We start from the raw sequence: 21,047 nt of genomic DNA, 5'->3' as shown, positions 1-21,047 counted from the left end.
GGCATTACAAAGTAAAATCTGGACATGGGAATGTCCAAATGAAAAGAGAAGTACAACCAAGGCATAGTATTACTTTTATAATTACACTGATCTTACATTCTAAAAAACTAACACTCTTTTTAAACCAAACTGAATAGTACAAGATCACAGTCAGAGTTAAAATTAAAATATAGTGGCAGAGCTGATACTTCAGTTCTTCAAGGCACTGTGTTAGCTTGGTATGTGCAAGCACTGCTCTCTGGTACAGGGTGTGAAAAATATAAACTACATCATGGAATTCAAAAGTCTATTCAAAAGCCAAGGAATTCCTACCAAATGACAGAGATAAAGCAATATACCAAATTCTGGACATGTTAGGTAAATCAATTTAAAAAAAAAATCTCTGAAACAGCATTGTGTCTGAGGAAACTGGAATTGTTAATAATTGCTCATTATTTAATAAGTGATATGATATACATCCTCAGGAATATTCTTCCAAAAACAGAAAATGTTCTAAAGAGAAAAAGTACACACAAGATTCAGATGCCATGTATCTTTTTTAAGAGACAGTAAAAAGTAAAATGAACTGTGAGCCAAAGTTAACTCTGTATCTTCAGTTTTATTTATCAAACTGAAAAATCTCTCCAACTTTCTCTTTTCCTGTATGAGACCAAAACTATGAGATGTTCTGTTTGTATTACAATTATACTAATTCAATGCAGGTCACTTGCATTTTACTGAATCCAGATGACATTTAGTAAGCTAAACACAGGCCAATTGGCTTTTTTTTTTTTAAGGTGGGGGCTGGTTGCCGCTGGGTAGGTCATACAGTGGCTACAGAACACAATTGCTTGAATTACATTTTGACTTACATCAAACACAAAACTGAAGCTAAAAACTACCATTTTTTTTCTGCATGCCTTCTAGATTTCCTATATTGAAATGTACTAATTTAAAAGTCACCTCTTTCCACCCTGAGGTGATAGATACGAACAGATTCAAAGTTTGTGTTTTTCCTTCTTTCTCTACTTAGTTTAAAAATATACATTTTTAATAGTCTAAGTAGTACAAACAATTTAGTTTCCACTTTATTTTTAATATCCCCAGTGGCTAACTAACCTTTTCAAGCCTGCTCATTTGAACATACCACAGTAAAAAAGAAAAACATAGCAGCCTAGATTTAGTGAGTACTAAAAATAAGCCTCTTCTGTTTCTGCAACATCTGTATTTTCCAATCAACCCGAACTGCCAAGTAATTAGCCATACAATAACTTTTACTGATAATGAAGAGAAACCAGTTCCAGAGGAGTAGGAAAACCCTCAAGCTTATCTCCAAGAAAGAAATAAACAAAATGTCTTTCTTAATGCTTTAGTTTTGATCAATGGCTGATTCTCTTTTGACAAAAACACTAGCTATAAAACAGTAGTTAAGATCTATGTTATTAAATAAAAAAGCAGTTTAGACTTAGTGCACCTGACTGCAAATCAGTTAGTGATATTCTTTCTAATCGTGTCTGCTGGACCTTGGCATCTTTTTTTTTCCCCAGAAGTTATCCACCTCTCAAGCCTTATTATCAATTGCTAAAATAAAGTAGCCTCATTATTTGTGTATTCTGTAACACACTGAATTATACAAAGTAGTTATTATTTGTATCATCTCAAGATTTTGTATCCACCTCTTATTCCTACCAATATGATCTGCTACACTTCCAACAAATTTCACCCAACAGAAGAAAACAAAGCACAACACAAGAGATTAATTAAAATGCATTACGCTAATGGCATCCAGTGCTAATTAGATGACTTGGTCATCTCTCACTCTACAGGATATCAAGAACATAGAAGAGAAAAATTCTTCATAATTAAGAAAAAAAAATCAGAGCATAAGATATTTTGGAGGCCAGAAACATAGAGACACTGAGAGAAAAGACCTGCAACAATGTGAACTGGCCTTGAATCTATTTTTCTTTGCTTAAACCAAATTATAAACAAACCCGAAGAAAGATAAAAAAAATAGCAAGTATCTAGAGTCAAGAGGCCTACATTATTTAGCCTGGAATATTTTTAAGAATTTCATAAGTGTTGGGCTTGGGTCTGTGGCCTGTGTTTTACTGCCCTGTCCAAACACTTACTGATCATATTTTCATTTTTTGTTCCCCCTCAAGGCATGGATCATAACTTTTCCACAGTGACTGACACTGCAGAGAAAAAAAACAAGTGAAAGCAAAGCCCTGTTACTACAGGTACACACAGAAATCACATTCCTTCACAAACTGTTTAGGAACAAAATCTATAGCCTATATTGCTGAAAAAATTACAGTTTAGCAATGTGGCAGTTGCAATCACTCAAGTATGCAAACAATATAGCAATAGTTGAAGCACTGACCAGAAATGCTGATATTGTATAAATGGGCCATATCATACCCTTAATTCCTAGCAGCTTGTCCCCAGTTTATACAAAATACCTCAGGGCAGACAGAGGAAAGGATTTCTGAATGCAAGGGTTCTTCAAGATACAGCAGCCATATACAGTTACATGTAAATGGCCTTTCCTCTCCACAAAGGATACATTAGCAATCATACTCCTGGTTCCACCAGCAACAGGATAACTACTCACTGAGTAAACTGCATAGTTCACATGAAGCATCCCAAAAAGCATCTTCAAGATTCATCTTGCTTGAACAGCCTTTGAATAGCAGGATACTCTACAACATATATGCAACTACCAAGTGAAGGCTTTGTAGATCTGAGAAATGTACACTTTGAAAATGGTGAACTTGCATCTCTCTTGCTCTAATTGTATGTATTCATTCCACTCAAGCAGCTTCACAGAAATTCCTCTATCCAGCCTAAGAGTATCTAGAAAACTCCCTTAGAGCAGAGACAATAGAGGCAAGAAATATTCCTAAGCAAAGTAGGAAACTAAAGCATGAATGACATCTATGTTACCTGAGGGACACGTGCAATTGGAAGAGAGTATCAGCTGGTAGACTCCCAGCATAAAAAAATAATAAGCCAATCCCTATAAAAGTCCACACAGAGTCACGAAGTTAATCAAACTTCTCCATTCCTCCTCAGATACAAGGTCAACAAATAAGGAAGACTCTATTAAAAGGGGCAGGTTGAAGGAAATTACTACAGTTACAAGGATTTCTGAGGGACACCACAGTCACAGAGCGGTTGATACTGGAAGGGACCTCTGGAGGTCATCTTGTTCAATCCTCCTGACCAAGCAGGACCACTCATGGGCAGATGCCAAGGACTATGTCCAGACAGCTTTTGGGTACCTAAAATATGCTCCAGAACACTTCCTAGCTGAACAGGGTTCCTAGGGCTCAGAGAGGGACTGAGTTAGAAGTTCCTCATGGCAGCTAAAACACGGAGAAGTAACGCAAGAGATAAAAATCCTACAGAAAACGCTTGACATAAACAGGAAGAATCATTATCTCCTGTGGATTTCCAAGACAAAAAGACCTCCTTTGGAAGTCCCCTATCTCAAAGGGTAAGTTTTGAAGCATTGTTCCAGACTCATGTTTTCCTGAAAAGTGTCAGAAACTATTCCTGACAAATATTACACTCTTGAGCTTAAGGAACAAAGACCTTCACAGGGACTTGAACTTCACTTGACTTCTTTCCTTCTCAGGAGACTGATCCTCACCTGGGAAAAAGCAATCCCTCTCACAATATCATTCCTCTTGGTCATCTTTACATACAGTGTCCTCAGGCCACAGAGGAACTCCTACGTCTAAAGCTTCTGATGTGGATGATGGGAGGTAGATGTCCTCACTGTTGGAACAGGACAAAGACTGAAGCTATACCAGGCAACCGGAGTCTCAGATAAATGCTGAAAGTCACCTATAAGCTAGCACAGGGTGAATGCAAATTCCAGACATACAGCCCACTCATCCAGGCTAAAGCAATATGCTAGTATAAAACAGGCCATCATACAACTTTCCATGAAGAGTGCCATGTATTTCAGGAACGCCCTTTCCTCTATCATTGTATTTAGAGCTTATGTCTTGTCTCTGCAACCCTACACATTTAGCTGAACACCAGTCCACACAGTGCACCTAAACCTATTTCAAATCAGAAATGGGAGCCATTGATTTGGAAGACAGCAAGAGCTGGAAAGCTGCTGAAGGCTATTGGTTCAAACTTCAGGTAGAGAAAGGCTGGGCACACTGCTTGAAGACACAGCACTCAACCTGAAGGCACTGAATGCAAGTCATAAAGCAAAGTTTCCCTAGAACAGACAGCAACACCAGAAAGCGCAGAGGGTGGTATCTTAATCATTCCTCCTGCAGCTTCTCTTGGCTACTTACAAGGAACTACCAGGAGTGATGGACTGAAACAATGACTCAAAAGCAGCACAGCACACTCCAAAGGGCCTTTCCTGTGGCAGAGACCCAGGCACTACATAACCAAGACCATCACCAAGTCCCATGTCTAGTGAATTATTTTCTTTATCCAAAAATGGATATGCCCACTGAAGAAGGAACTTGGCCTTCATAAGTTAAAGGGAACATAAAAACATAACTAGGAATGGCATAAAGATGATTAAAGAAGCCACCCAACCAAAATAAAGACCATTCACTTTGTAGAAATTATTCACTTACTTTAAACAAGTCTTTATTTAAAGCAGTAGCAAACTCCACAGTCAAGTCAAAGTCAACTGACATACAAAAGGAAAGGGAGATTGTTCCACCTTTTCTTTACACAAAAAAATAAAGAGAGGGGCTATGAACATACCTGTTACAGACTGCTGGGCTATGTAATCCCCATGTTAGATTAACACAGGCAATGATTTAGAAGACAACAATATAAAGAGAAAAGTCAAGTGCTTAAGCTGAAATTCAAGCACACATTAAACTAAGAAGCTGATCTTAAAAACAGCAACAAAAGTTTCAGATAGGATAAATCCAGGATAAATTCCTTCAGAGATTCAATGCCCGTAATTATGTCTTTCATAAAAAAAGAGCCAGATTGAAAGTTTTCATGGGAATCTGCACAGCAGCACAGATAAATATAGGATGATTTACCAGGTTCTCTGCCTAATTCCACTCCAAATGACCTATGTGATGTCCAATTGATCCAGAAAATGCATAAGACTCATTTTCTACACAGTAGTTAAGCATTGCTTGGGCATCCACTCTTGGCAGTAAAATGGAGAGTGTCTCGGTTTAGTATCACATACAGCTTTAAGTCCACTGGAGCTCTTAGGTATAAACATTTTGTGAAGGGCTATATGAAAATCAAATTTGCACTCATATGATCACCAAGGAGACATCTGCAAGCTGCTGAACAAACAATGCCTTACAAGTGTTATTAAACATGGACACTAAAAAATAATTAAACAAATACTCATTTTCTGCATGACTGAAAAGAGCCATTTTTAACAGGGCATTATTTGCAAATATATAGAACAAAAGAACTCCTCTGTGTTTGTGTGCCTGTGTATCTGTACAGAGTTCATTGAGAGATAAATCAATATGTAAATATGTATTCCTGCATATAAAAAAATAAGCTCTTTCTTCATAGATATTGAGATATGTTTATGGATTTTATATATACATATATATTCCTCTCACATAACTAACTCCATAGATAAAGATATTTAAAAAAACAACCCAGTAACAATAAAAATTTGTTGTTTTCTTCATCTTCATTTAATGGAAGCATGTTTCCACATGTCTGGAAACAGTTTGCAATCATGGGAAAAAATACAAAAAATACAATGCTCATTTTTGTCTGAAAATACTAAGGTTCCTGATCAACTTCTAGATGCAATTTTTTAAATCCTACTGCTCTGCCTCTGATTTGCCTGTATTTCCCTAGCAAGGCTGTCTGTACTGGAGATGAAGCATAACTCTAGGTTACATGAGCACAAGTTACAGCAGTTAAAGAATGGTGAATTCTCAAAACACATCAGTCACATCCATTAGCTACTCACATGCACACCCTGAACTCACTGGTTTTTCTCTTTAAGAAGCTGGTGTGCAGAGACAACAAAATACAAGTGAAACTACTAATACTGAAAAATTTGAAAGCAGAGGCTCCCCCAGTGAAGGGACTGCCATGGCTGGGATCTGATTTTCTCTGTGAAACAGAACTCCAATCTCTCAAGGAGGCTTTGCCAAGCTTCACTCCTGTGGCTTGACTTACTTTTTCTCTGCTTGCATGCTGGAGAGCTCCCCTTTGCCTGGCCAAAGCACCGGAGACATGAAAGGAGGTGGAAGAGATAAAAATTCATGTGCAAATTGGGAAAAGAAAGAATATTCTTGAGCACATCTTGCCTGACCTAAACAATCCAGACTAAGTTTCAAAATTTGGCTTTAACTTATGGTAGGGGACCAGCCAATCATTACTCGGGCTCTAAACAGGGCCATTTAAAACCTTCAATTTCCAGAACAGTTCCTTATACCTGCCAAATGGCAAATTTTTTTTTAAGAACCACTGTTTATATATTAAAAACACTGATTAAAAATAAAAAATCCAACCACATATACTTAAACTGTCTGTAACAAGAAGTCAACTTCATTTTTGTAGTGAATACTCTAATCAATTTCTTTAGATAAATTATAAATACCCTTAATGATTAATTTAAGAAGAGAAAACATATAACTTAACTCCTAAATTTGCCAGAGGTTCTGTAAAGAACAGCATCCAAAACCAACACAGCTTACCTTTGCATATCTCCCACCAGCATTAGCTTTCTCTGCCATTTGGACTTAACACCCCATACATTCAAATGACTCCCTCAGTGAAAGAAAAGCCATCTTTGGTTGACCATCATTGGAATGGTTATTTGAAACTGGTAATCACACAATTCTTTCAATTCTTATCATATTACCAGTATTTTATGGGAAACAGATGTTAGCAGCACAACTTAGTAAGAATTATTGAACAACTTTTCTTCCAATTTCATAACAAATTAGGCAATGCTTAGTTGATGCATCTGAAAAAAGTTACAGAATTGCAAGCCCTAAGGCACAGGGCTGGTGTCATAATTTAAACCATCACCATCTGAAATGCAAAGGCATTAGAAACATAATGTTTTACTCTGTTAAACAAATTTCCCTTACAGATGAATTTGTTAATAAATTCTGAAGCCTCAATAGCAACCAAAAGCTCCCATTTCAACATCAAAAATCTAGCAGAGTTCTTACAAACATAATACTAAAATTCCCCAGATGTTTATAAATAAGTAGTGAAATACAAATAAATAATTAAATACTTTAACTAAAACCCACTTAGCCATAGCAATTATGAAATTATGATAGAGTTTTTGATTCCTATCATGAAATCAAAACAAAGCTAGAGAAGGGAATAATGCAGAAGTCAAATCATCCTATGTGTACACTACAGTAGCAGAGCCTAGGTAACAATTCTCAAATTTAAACAAAAGCAAGATATTTCCAGTGTCTGGTTTTAGCTCCTGATTTGCTGTCTTGGGCCCTAGTAATCCAGGTTACTGCCTTTAAAGTCCCTCTGAGAGGCTATTTTTATAAATGTAACTGTCAAAGGAAACCAATAAAGGTGGAGACTTTTGTCAACTGCTGAAATTCTGGAGTGTGAAAGTTAGTTATTTTAGCAACATGCATCAAGGGCATCTTTTGATCAAAGTTGTGCTGCAAAAGGCAAAAAAAAATGTCCTGTGTCAATGCCAGGTTTGGCAGTTTCCTTCTACTCACCATGTGTCTTCTCATAACTGTCATTAATTAAATGTGTAACAAATGTAATTATGATGTTCAGGATACACCTTCTTCTTCTGTTAACATTAATTTTACAGAAAAAAAAGTTCCCTTCAGTGAAAGAAAGCTGAGCCAACAATGTTTTTGTTTTCTCAACACAGGTAAGGAGTTAAGGTAACATCCCAAAAAGACTATTAAAAAGCAGTAGGAAAAGAACATGGTCAGTGTATGAAACAATACCTGGAAGACATATATGACTTAATGGCTTAAGAAAATGAACATTATACCCACTGACTTAATCTGTAAGTACTAAGGGGTCAAGAACAAACTCTTATATTATGGGCACGTTAGTCTAGTTGATTTTTATCAAAGTTCTTTCCAGACAACACTAAAGCATCTTTAGGAATCACAATGCTAGATCAGAAACATTGCAGAAGAATACACTGTTCTCCTGCAGTAACTAACTTTAAAAAAAAAAAAAAAAAAAAAAAAAAAAAAAAAAAAAAAAAAAAAAACACCAAAACTAATAGGTTAAATTGGTTAAATTTTGCATCAGCTAACTTAATGCTGAACTGAACCTTAATCTAACCAGAACATGCACAAAGTCAACAAGCCAGCAGCAGAAATCCTGCAGGATATGCTTTAGCCCCTTGGACCTCTGTGTCCACACTCAGTCCAGGTGCTGTGAATGAATTCTGTACTAAGGGTTATGAATTGCAGCCTGAAACAGAAGGCATCTTCCACATGGAGAGAGGTAAACATGGAAACAAGCTCAGAGGCCAGGTACGTGACTTTGGGTACAGAGGCAGGGCAGGGCACTGCTCCTGAGCCGCAGCCGCATCACATCCTGCCCTCAGCCAGCACGGCTGTCAGAGGGAGCACCCCCCAACTTTTCAACACTCATCCATGACAGACAGACAGACATGTCCTCTGGCTTTTAGCCTGTCCTACTGCTCACCCAGGCCTACAGCAGTAAGACCTTTCTCAAGCACCATCAGCTTACCATAACATTTCCAGTCTAAAAAGAACCTTCCAGCTACTGCACACTCCACATATTTTCACACCAGGAAGTGGCAATGCAACCAGTTGCTCCACAGTCACAATTCATACATGACAATTCACACAACTGCTAGAAGGATCAAGTTCTAAGAAACTTTGTGCCAATTTCTCTAAATAATTTAATTACTCTGACTGTTTAACAACAGCATGTTTTACAAATTAGGAACTTGCATATGCTCATTTTCACCACAAGAATCAAATGCTAGCTACTTCTAAACATCAAAAAACACAGCTTGCACAAATTAGTCATATTATTCAGAGAAACAAACAAAAAAGCAAGACATTTACAGTATGCACATAGTTGCTCCAGAGACACTCCTGGAGCAAACTGAAAGGGGGACAGTACAGGCAAAGTTCACTTGTGTCTGGACGTACCTGCCCAGCGTAGAAGTGCCCTCTGTCCCAGGTTAGAGTTCATGACTATTACATTTCTTAAGGAACATCCCACTTGAAACAGATGACTGTTTAAACACATGCATGTCAGTTCGCCAACAAATCTTGTGCTGGCTGATGCTACCTGTTTTACGTTTTCATAGCATGAGGAAAGGAGCAGCAGCAGAGAAAACACTGGGCTGCCATCTCTAATGCCTCCAGTCCCAGCAGCAAGACACTGGGAAGTACTGCACCACAGGTACCCATCAACTCCATCAGAGGTACTCTCTTTTCTGGGAACAGATTACTTCACTATCTTCCAAAATTATTCTAAGTTTCTGGGGGAGAATGGAAAATGTAAGACACCTTAAACTTCTCAGACTGTCCAGTGTTCCTGTAACCATTACTAAAAATCCAAAGTGCTCTACCAGAACACCAACTTTTTCCTCATTTGTTAACAGTATAGCATGGAGCTCAGAGGAGGAGCTCCTCACAGCAGATGAGGCTTCTATCAGTAGAGTTTTTTAGGCAAGTAGGTAATGATTAGCAGTGTTTGGAAGAATTATGTCCATGTTTGTGTTTCTGAAACACAAACTGATAATGTATTAAGATTTGTGGCATTTGGAACACCACGTATGTAATTTTCATAAGGTGAATTCTCAGACATAGTAAAGAAGCACAGACAAAAACAGAATCTGGAGGTAACACTCATGTTGCTTTTGTTTCCTGTGGGAATGCAAATATTGACAACTTACATCTGGAAGAAAATCTTGGATCTACACAGCTTTAAAAGCAGACAGATTGTGTTATCTAAAAACTATGAATTTTTACTCTACTTTTCTGCAGGTAGTTATTACAGCTTTCAAACACACTTCTTGAGACAGTGTATCAAAAATACTTCCTGTATCTCAGTGCATTTTAAAAACAGCAGAACAATAAAAACTGGCATTAGTACAGAAAATTCGAATTAAAAAACAAAATCACAAGTTGTATACTCAAATCATTTGAGTTAGTTTGTAAAGTACTGACTGTGTATTAAAGCTTTGTCTAAGTACTTAGTAAGTAAAATCAAAGGCTGAGCCAGGCTGATTTCATTCTTCTCTAAAACCAGGGTGGTCTACAGGCAATTTTTGATACCACTGGTGTTGCCAGGGAAACAAAATGAAAACAGGTGCCATCAAATACAAATTAAAGATTTATTTCTATTTTAAACCACCTAAAAACAAAGTTTCCATAAACTTAACTGATACTACTACAAATTTGACAATACTTTACAACAAGAAAAGGATTATAAGTTGTCTTTAGACCATCAAGTTTTAACTGAAGCAAATTTAGACTGATTGGCAACCCTTCCTTTTAAATAAATACATTTCTTCATTAAATATGCATCATCCTCTTTAAAAATCACCTAGTGTACATTTTAAGGCAATATAATACCATGACAGAAACAGGGTACATGCAGTCTTAATAAGCTTTCTTCATTCCAAATTTTAACCACCTCCCAATCTAAGCAATTTTTTAGATTCTTTATGAAGTAAACAACTGGTATAGGCTCAAAGCATATAAAAATCTTCTGGTAAGTAGCAACAGAAGCTTAATATTTTCCTCCTAATTTGATTGCGGTTTTCCCCACATTAAAAAAAAAAAAATCAAATATCACTTTAACTAAAATCCAAGTAAATACACTTCTGCTTTTAAAACTTGTAATAATGAGCTCAGGAATTGACAATACAGCAGTTAAGTCTCTAAAGCACTTCCTCTAGGTCAACTAGCTATACTGACAGAACACATATTCTTAAAAAAGTGAACATACAATTCACTTCAATAAATAAACATTAATTCAAGTTTCCAAGAATGTCTTAAAATTGTTTACCGAGTTCTTTATTGGCTTAAAAAGACATTAGGTTCTATACAAAAAATTCAAACAGACAATTCAATTAAAAGCAATGTACAGATTCCCTCCTCTTTAAGGAAGCTAATTGCCAGACTGCATAAAAATTAACCTTGTATATTTAGTGCTAACCTTAGAACTTGAAAGATAATAGTAAAAAGAAATGGAAGTATATTTCTAGCTAATATGTATAGCTCTTGACTTAAAAGTGGTATACTTGACAATATCCTGGAAGATATTACAGAACTGCTAATAAAATTACTTCTCCTAAATCTGTGCATAAACACTTGCTGAACTATTTTCCACACCCACAGTGCAGGTTAAACAGAAACTTAATAAATTCAGCATACAATTACATGTACAAATGATGGAAAGTTGTTGGTTTTGTTTTTTTTTAATAACAATGGCTGTAAAGCTCATTAATAGAAAAGCCTTGTTATGTTAAAATTGTCATTTTAGATCTAATGACTCTTGATGATTGCCTATTCCAAATAAAATTTTCTTGAGATCTTCAAGTTGCAAACTAATTTTGCTTTGCACTCTGATCTATGTTTACAATATTACTAACATCACAAATGAGCAATCTATAGCAATTCAAAAACTTCTGAATAAGCCTTTTGGTAGAAGGTTGTCTGCTTGTTTGCTGTTAACATTTGCCCAGGAGAAAGCAGCCAGCTCAGGCACAGTGGGCGCTGTTATCCTGTGCCATGCTACATCTGCCGAACGCATTCCGGGCTTTGCCCTCATTAACGGCTCTATCAAACAACCTTTAACAATGCTTACAGGCACAGGGCTTGAGCCAGTGCTCACTCAAGTCATAAAGCATATTTTCATTCATTTCATGGCTTCATTCAACCTCTGTTTATTGTTCCAATATCTTTGAAAAATAATTTTTCCAGGTCCAACATTTACCACCGAAGCACCTTGTAAATAAACAGGTAGCATCATGGTATGGGTCCTTCTGTCAGATTAGCATTACTAAGAATCTGAATCACTCACAGAAGATGCACAGCATTACATGAAACTAACCAAGATCAAACTCCCTTTACAGTTATTTTAGTTAAAAGTTTCAAGTTAACTCACTTGTGTGTAATTATGAAATTACTGTACTGATCCTCCACTTACTTTGAAAGTGATTAATCAAAGTCAGAGAAAACCAACCATCAACTGAAGCATGTCTCAAATTTCCTATTCAGGGGAAAGTCTAAAAAGATGCATGAATTTAATTTTAATTAAATCCTCATTTAGAAGCACGCAATAAATGTTTTCCATTTAATTCAAGTTAAACTCCAGTTCCAGTACAAATTTCAAATATTCTCTGCTTCTGCTACTTTATTACACATGACAGATTTACATTTCCTTTTTGCACATATGCACCAGCAAATGCGACATAATTTTAAAATGTAAGGAATTTATACTTTTAACAGTAATAAACATTAATTCTACTTCAAAAAATTCTAGTGACATAAAGAAAATTCTGGTGATGTGAAGAAGTGACAACTCATTCTCTAAGCCACAATCAAACATGTATGCTAGATTCTGCAACTACTCTTTAATTGCACTTTATTTATATTGCACTTTAATTATATAGTTTAATTGCACTATATAAACTTGCAGTTTATATAGTTTAATTGCACTTTATTTATATAGATTTGTTACATGAACTTTTAAACCATCTCCTCACTGAAAAAAAAGCAAGATAGAGAGATGCAAGAAAAAAGGAGGGTAAATAAAAAAGGCAGGAAAACAACAATTACACACATCAGATTGTAGACTATTTGAAAAGCTTTAATGTGAACAGGAATAGGATGCTATCATCCTCCAGTTTAATCACTGAGCACACCTCAAGTAATCTAGTGTTTTCACTGCAAATCAATGCTAATGTCATACCATTAAAGAGTTCAATAAACCAGAGAGATCTGTCAATCCTTTGTTTGGGAAGCCATATGGCAGAATCTCTTTGAAAAGTTCTCGGCCTATTAGAAAGAAAATTTTTACTATCTTTGAAGTTTTGCCAGAGAACAAATGGTATTTTTTCCTATCTTGCTTTCATAGTAGTATTACAAATCTTTCTTTCACATGAAATGGGCTGATGTTAAAACCACAATCCCTTTGCATAGCAAGCTGTCCAGTCTTGGAAACTGGATGCTGCCATGCTGGCTCATCATTTCCTAGGAGGCTAAATACTCATCACTGAGTGTGGTAAAGTCAAGCAATGAACTGTTGATTGCAATTTAAGGAAATAAATAAAATATCATATGTTATATTTCATGTGTTTTGCAACCAGATGCTTCTAAACCTGTCTTCATTGTCTGAGGAGAATTCACACACCACTTCTTTGCAGTCCATTTATATATTTTGACTAAGCCATGCCATAGGAATTTTCATTAAAATTCTATGCTAGGCACACTGAAAAACTGAAAGAAATTGTAATTCTGTACCACAAGAAACTAGACTATACCCCTAGAGCTCTTCCCTGGGTTGACTTCCTCACTCATAAGAATTTTTCCCCTTCACCTCTACAGCAAGTCCATAGGAGGGCAGATCACAAACAAATAAGCAAATTAAATCCTTTGGAAATTCACTGCCTGCATTAATCCTGCAGGCATTACACACTAAAGAAGAAGTTATGTTCAAAGGGTACTATGCCTGTATGTATGACCAGCATTTCCACGAAAAATAAGAGCTTAAGGAAGAAAGTACTTGAAATCACCTTCCATATATGAGTGAACACCAAACATATTTTAACTAAAATCATAAATCGTACTTTGAGTTTGGAGACCCATACACACTTTGAAATTAAAAAGAAAAAATCTACAGAGTAGGATCTCTGCAGCTCCATGATCAGCTTGCCCAAGAACCACAAGTGAAACTTTGACAGAAAATTATTTTTTTCTGTGGGACCACAACTTGCCCTTTATTTCGTTTTCAATTCACGACTAAAAATAAGTCAATTACAATGAAAGGTAATGTCAAGCTGAAAAAAGTACCTAAAAACTCTTCTTTCTATCTAGTAAAAATGTCATTACTGTAATAGTTAATGGTTGCCTTAATTGTATTCCAGAAAATTTGGAAATCAATCTCCTCACATTAAGGTACATACAACAACCCATCAAAAACATGCATGCACCTAATTAAAGAATAATAGCTGATGAAATAAGTTATCAAGTCCAATTGTTGTTACAATTATAGCAATTCTCCTGGTGATCAGTAGATCTATTATCTGGATATTAAGATTCTAGCAAACTCTATGCAAATATTTCATTTAGGTAGCACCTCAGGTATTTGCTCACAAAAAAATGGAAAACATGCACAGATATGCAAGTTCAAATGTACACAACCACTCATTTTAATTTGCCCAACATTTATCATCTTATTCCAGATGAGTTGAAAGGAGTCAAATCATGCAGAGGGCATTAGGACCTGGTCTGCACCTCAGCCTTTACTTACCACACCATCAGCAGTTCAGGCAAAAAGGTCTGTTCACACACTATAAACATTGCCCATTCATTTAAAATAAATAAGTAAATACATTTATTTTGACAAGTAAATTAAGTGAATACACTTATTTTGACAAATAAAATAAATCTTTAATAAAAAAGCATTTAGCACCTTTCTTTTTAATGTATTGCCTCGTCTGTTTTGGTTTTTGATTCATACAACAATTCCTGCACAGCAATTATTCATATTTTGATCAGAGCAGGTGGACAGGTTGTTTACTAATTTGAATTAGCAGCATATTTAATTAAAATGTAACACTTTCCTTTGTTAAGAACTCTTAAGTATGTCACACTTCCTTAGAGTTCAGTCCTGAAAAGTTGTTGAACAAAAAATGAAAACTACCAAAGATACAGATCAACACTGGTATTAGCAGAGCTGCAACTGATCTGAACCACATACTACCACTACTGCTATACACTCCAGGAAAAAATGTTCCATATGCCATTAGAATATGGACTTGTATTTCTCATGGTGATTAATGTGGAAAGCAATTCCTTTAAAACCAGTTTTTTTCCTCAGTCAGTACAGAGAATGTACTTTATCTTCTGTTAGACAAATACAGTCTGGTGTAAACAATGCTAATGGGTTTTTTTCCTTTATAAAGTTGTAACACCTATTTGAAATTTTGGCTACAAACAGTACCAGAGGCAAATATATTATGAATCAAAACTTGACTTCAGCTGCATGCAAATGGAAGTTTCCCTCCAAGAAGTTCTGCTGTATGACAGCAATAGCATTTAAAGATGGAAGAACAGAAATGCGGTGGAGAAGGAGGAAGGCTTTGTGGGGGAACACACAGCCATGAAAGGTCCAGAATTCTGTCTAATTTTATCAATATGCCCAACCAGAAAAAGCCTCAAAGGACAATTAGGACAGCTACAAAAATGCCAGTTTGTCCCTTAGGACAAGCATCTTTAAGGGTCAACTTCAGACAAGCTCTGCAGTTTCCTTTAATAATTACTAAGTTTTAATCATAATAAATTTACAGATGGCCAGCTGAGACTCTGGTTTTGCAACTACCTAAATCAACTTGGCTGATGCCCAAAAATAGATGACCTATTTCTTCTATCAGTACCACCCACACATTTTTGTCCCCACTTGGAGTACCCTGTTAACAATATCATTGAAAGCTACTTCTTGTTACTTGGTTAGTTTTCTGATCCAGCTTATCATGTGACCACCTAAACACTCATTCCAGCAGAAATGGATGTTGGAAATGCATGGAAACAGGCAGGAATACCACCCCTCTGCACCCACTGCCTGCATTTAGATCTGTATAAAGTAAATACAAAAATTCCATTTAAAGCCTAGAGAGGGTCAAAGGTCTTACAAGAGCTCTTTGAAAACAGAACACATGCTCCTCCAATTTCTCTACTGTCACAGCCCTATCACATCAGTGCCTTGGGGTCCCCACAGCAAACACATGTTACTTGCACCTTAAAACAGCACAGCTCACTGTCATTCTTCCACAAGATTGTGAAGAGTAGTAAAATAATGAACAGTAATGTACAATCAAATATCCATATTTTAAACTCTTTAAATATTAGCTCACTCTATCTTGACACAGCAGGCAAGAAGACATCAAGTTACAAATTAACAGCGTCTCATAGAAAGTTCTTAAAAGGTAAAGGACTTTTAGAAGTTAATTCAAAGTCTTTTGCAAAGATAAGCAAAAGCACTAAAATAAGAAAACCATATAGTTTTACAAACCTAGTTTAATTTAAAAGCAGTAATGGTGAGATAAGATAGGTGAACTCCTAAAGAAAATAACAGAAATGAGATAACACCACATGTTGGAGAGAAGAAATGCAAGAGTGACTGTACAGAAAGACAGAAGTTGGGGGTTTTTTTCCCTTTCCTCAATTTCTGGCACAAAAGGCATATAGAAAAGTGTCTTCCTAATGGCTGAAAAAATTGGTCCCAATTTGACTGCCATGCTCCACATGACACCTCTTTTTTCTTAGAGCCCTACAGAGCAATAATTCTCAATTCAATCTCCAGTTTTAATGCAATATGTCAAGAATAAAAAAACGGGAAATTGTAGTTTGTTATAAGATACATCAGGAATAAAAGGTTATTACAAACAGATTAGTCCAGGGTGGAAATGACACAGGCTAAGCAGGAGGCATGGATAATCTGGGTAAGTGCCATGGAAAAATAAATATCATGATTGAACTTAAGGCAAATGGAAGCAGTTCAAATTGGCTTCCTCCAATTCACTGCAGAACATGTGATGCCCACATGTCCATTTCCAACAAGCTTCACCGTAAAGAAACAAAGACCAATACTGTGAAGTGTTGAAAAACAAATCTAGCACCAGCTTCTTCCATGCCACAACAATGTGAATTACTGCAGCTGCCTGATAAGCATGAAAGAAAAGCGCTTGGGCTTTTTTAGTCTTTTTGTTTCCTTGTCTTTCGTAAGAGAGCTACCAGCATTTATTTGAAGCACACCAACCTGTCAGTAACTGTTCACCTTGCAAAGAGGAGGAAATTTTATAAAACACACACGTTGCCATTTTACAGTTGGTCTAAAAGGCTGAAAAGCAGCAACTCCCCTCAGCCCATTTCCTCTGCCCACTACACGCTCCTACAACTTCTCTGGCCCAGTTCTAGGAGGTTTCTATCACATCAACTTTTCAGAACATCAGCTGCTTTATCCAACACCATGTGAGGCCACAATAATGTCAGTGTTTGCTTAACAGAAAGGTCAGGAACTGGCTATGGACAGGATGTCTCTAACAGCAGCAGCCCACACTTAAATTGATCATAAAAATCTCAGCCTTGCAGGAATAACTGATCACATCACTGCATGAATATTAAGAAAAATTTTAGTAATGGTGGCCTAGAGAAGGACCTCAAAAAGAGCCATGCTTAACTTGAAAGACTAGCTTTATGGCAAAGTGTTATTAAAGCCAAATACGATCAGCAGAAGGATCATATGAAAATCATGCAGCTTAAAGGATGTTCCACCAAAAAAATTCTTACATGACAATTTGAGATCGTGGTTTTTTTAGCAAAGACAGAGGATATTTCACAAGCATGTTAACAGTTTTTAGAAAAAGAGCAAAATCACAACTCTTACACTAAAACAGCCCATTCTCTGTGCTCTCGTCACAGATTAAAAATAACAAACTTAGAAATACTAAGGACAGATATCACATGCAGAGGAGTGACTGAACAAAACAGTTAATGGTTCAAATTAAGTTTTGTCTGGGGTAGGACATACATATTGTATCACTACAGGACAGCACATATGCTGCAGTCAATGGGGACAAGGGAATTCAGCTGTTAAAACATCACTGCAGTTTCAGAGGAAGAGACTGAGTCTTGACCTAGAACCACAATGAAGTCCCCTTTAATTAGCTCCACTATAAATTGCTAACTGCTCATCACAGCAGAGCAACCAAATGCAGATGCAGACACTTTTAGCCACATTAACCCTGGGTGCTGCACAGTCTGCTGCAATCAACACGCTTTTAGTCCTGCTAGATGGGTTAAATTATTTAGGTTTGAATGATTTTTTTTAATCAGTAAATTCCTTGCTATTTCTAGCAGCTGTATCACCCTGTTTTAGGGCAACCTTGAGGACATCTCTATTTCTCTCTCCATTACAACTACCTGAAAATACTCCTTCTTTTAAAAATAACATAGAAAATACACAGAGGTTTCACTTTTCATCATTAGCAAAAGCAGAAAAGGACTCTGACATCGAGTATTGAGACAGTCCATAATTCTTAGGTGAATAAAGCATTAAAACTACTGAGCTGGCAATTGCTCTTGACCTTTGAGCCTCAAACCAAGTGTGACAACTACAGCTCCTGTTGAACTCAAGTTTGCAGCAGGAAGAAGTGAAATAAATCTTAAGCTGTGCCAAGGGAAATAGAGGTTGGATAGTAGGAAAATGTTTTTTACAGAAAGAGTGACAAACTACTGGAATAGCCAGCCCAGGGAGGTGGTGGAGTCACCATCCCTGGATGTGTTTAAAGAAAGACTGGATGTGGCACTCAGTGCCATTGTTCAGCTCAGGTGTTAGGGCTTGGGTAGGACTTGATGATCTTGAAGGTCTCTTCCAATCTTGTGATTCTGTGTGAAATAGCCTGGATGACACTTACAGCCAAATACACTATGACAGAAATACTTAACCAGAAGAAACCTGCTGCTTCTTCCCCCTCCAACCTGAAATTCCATTTTGCACCCCCCACTACTTCTTTCCCATCTGAAACTAGTACAAATCTTTGGAGAAGTCAGAGTGTGGTTAAGCAGAGGAAGCTATGCTTGTTTGCATGGAATCTGCTATTTCCTCTCTGCCAAAACACTTGTTTAAAGAAGTCATGTAATATTTCTATTAAACTGTAAATGAGGTTGACAAGGAAATGGCATACTGGCAGTGCATAAACTTTGTGGCAGTGCCAACCAGCCTACAGCAAAATAGTGTGCATGGTAATTTCACTATACGTTCCCAGGCAACAAAATTGTGCCTTACATAAATACCACAGAACTCCAGCAACATCTAGGAAAAGCAATGAAAATTTGCCCAAGCTTTCATGCTTGCCTGTATCAATTCTGTATCATAACTAAAACAAAGCGTCTACATATGGCCAAAAGTCCTGTGAAGCTGTATCATATGACACCAGAAAAACTATTGCAACTTAAATCTGTGTATTTCTTGTTAACCACTGTAACAACTCACTAATAAAAATTAAGAAAAACTGAAGGTATCAAATATACGAAAGAGTACTGACTACATACAAGCCCTTAAAAACCATAACGTAATTTAAATGTAATTCATTAACAAGAACACATGCTGTATGTAATCCAGAATTGTGTTACATTACATTGGCCTTTGATAGCATTCACTTGATTGCAAGAATTAAACAGATCCACAAGCATTCAAACACAATGACCTTTGATTTATAAGCAGCTATTGTCACGCACATAAAAATCCTCTCTGATAATGCAGTCCTCACCTTTCAACACCTGGTGCAACTACATACAGTGATGTTACTCAGATGTAATTAAGGAGTTTTTGTTAGAAGTATAACCAAAAATCCCAACATGATCAAGTGTTGATCATGTAATTTGTAATCAATCATTCTTCAAAATATTTTTACAGGTTATTTCACCTTAAATTCCCATCAAAATCCAGCTTCAGAGATACTTATTTTGTTTTCAGCTTTCACTTGAGTATTTTTAGTTTGAATTGTAATTTTAAAACAGTTAATTACATGGAAGAAAAATATGCTGCAGGAAAACTACTAAACTTTGCTTCCAAAATTATGTAATGTTTCTAAATGAAAATCACTCACTAGCTTTAACAGAAATTTCAGGAAACATCTCTCCTCCAAAGAGCACACACAACCAAAAATCAAGAACTCCACAAACAAAAATAGCACTAAATACGCTTGAATTCAGATGTGCATCACCTTACAGTAATTGTATATGAACAGTACCTTCTCTTTCTGTAGTGGTGATTTCTTTCTGTTAAGATTCTGATACATGAGTCACCAGCAAAAGAAAACTGAATAAAATAATTTAATACGCATTACAATTTTGCAGCAAAATTTCTAAGATTTTTCTGGAGAATGGTATGCTTTAAGCAACATAAAGTGCCTTCTTAATTCAAAATGGGCTTTAAACAATTTAAGAATGGAGCATCAGTGCAATCAGCATAGCTGTTCTATAGCTTATTACAAAAGCAGCATTGTAACAGCAGCACAACTAACAGCGTCAAGTTATCCCTAAATAAACATTGATCCCCATTAGCTTCTCCAAGTAATTCCTTTGTAACTGCTACTCCTCATAAAGCAACTACTTCTGTTTACATTTTATTCTGCAAAAAGTAAACTCATTCATTAAGAGACCTTAGTCACTAATAAATAAAAGCTGTCAGGTGTAACTAAGAATAATAATATTAGCACTACTCCCATAGGACAGTTCTGAATTCTTCTTTAGGTCATCTTTACTTCAAAACTGCATTTCAAAAGCAGACTGAGTCTTGGTGATGTAAATCTCCAAGTGCAGTATGAAACAGATTCTATATATTACCCCAAAGCCAATTAAGAGCATCCTGCTCCATCTCAAGTGGAGATACAGAAAAAAACCTTACAGAAATGTGTTAAAACACAGAGAAACTGGAGTCAAGAGGAAGCAATATAGAAAGTAAAAATTGTTAGTATTAAAATCTCTCTTCATAAACATACAGCTTTATGATTCCAGTATTAGGGGGTTTTGAATGTTTTGTGGGTTTGAGAGCTGTTTTTTTTTAATACAAAAATTAAAAATGCCACCAACAGACTTACCCTCATTGGGTGAATATCAGCATATGGAGGCTTTCCTTCAGCCATTTCTATTGAAGTTATACCAAGGGACCAGATATCTGCCACACAGTTATAGCCAATCTCTTGTATGACTTCAGGAGCCATCCAAAACGGAGTTCCTATAACAGTATTACGTTTTGCCATTGTATCCTGTAATTATATTAGTTATGACATTAAACCAGGGATGCCTATTTTCAGATTATTTTTATATCAATTCTATATTTAAAGTTAAATT

General features: G+C 36.3%; 1 protein-coding gene across 1 annotated transcript in view; it reads right to left on the bottom strand.

Moving 5' to 3' along the window:
• Positions 1-21,047, bottom strand: part of STK3 (serine/threonine kinase 3) — a 127,603-nt gene that overhangs the window by 80,089 nt on the left and 26,467 nt on the right. Inside the window, exon 6 of the mRNA XM_058040779.1 lies at positions 20,795-20,962. Coding sequence (XP_057896762.1) covers positions 20,795-20,962 — 168 coding nt within the window. The remainder of the gene's footprint in view (positions 1-20,794; positions 20,963-21,047) is intronic.

The sequence above is a fragment of the Melospiza georgiana genome, chromosome 1, assembly GCF_028018845.1.
Source record: "Melospiza georgiana isolate bMelGeo1 chromosome 1, bMelGeo1.pri, whole genome shotgun sequence".
Taxonomy (NCBI): Eukaryota; Metazoa; Chordata; class Aves; order Passeriformes; family Passerellidae; genus Melospiza; species Melospiza georgiana.
Note: the sequence above shows the minus strand (reverse complement) of the source record. Positions and strands in the feature narration are given on the sequence as shown.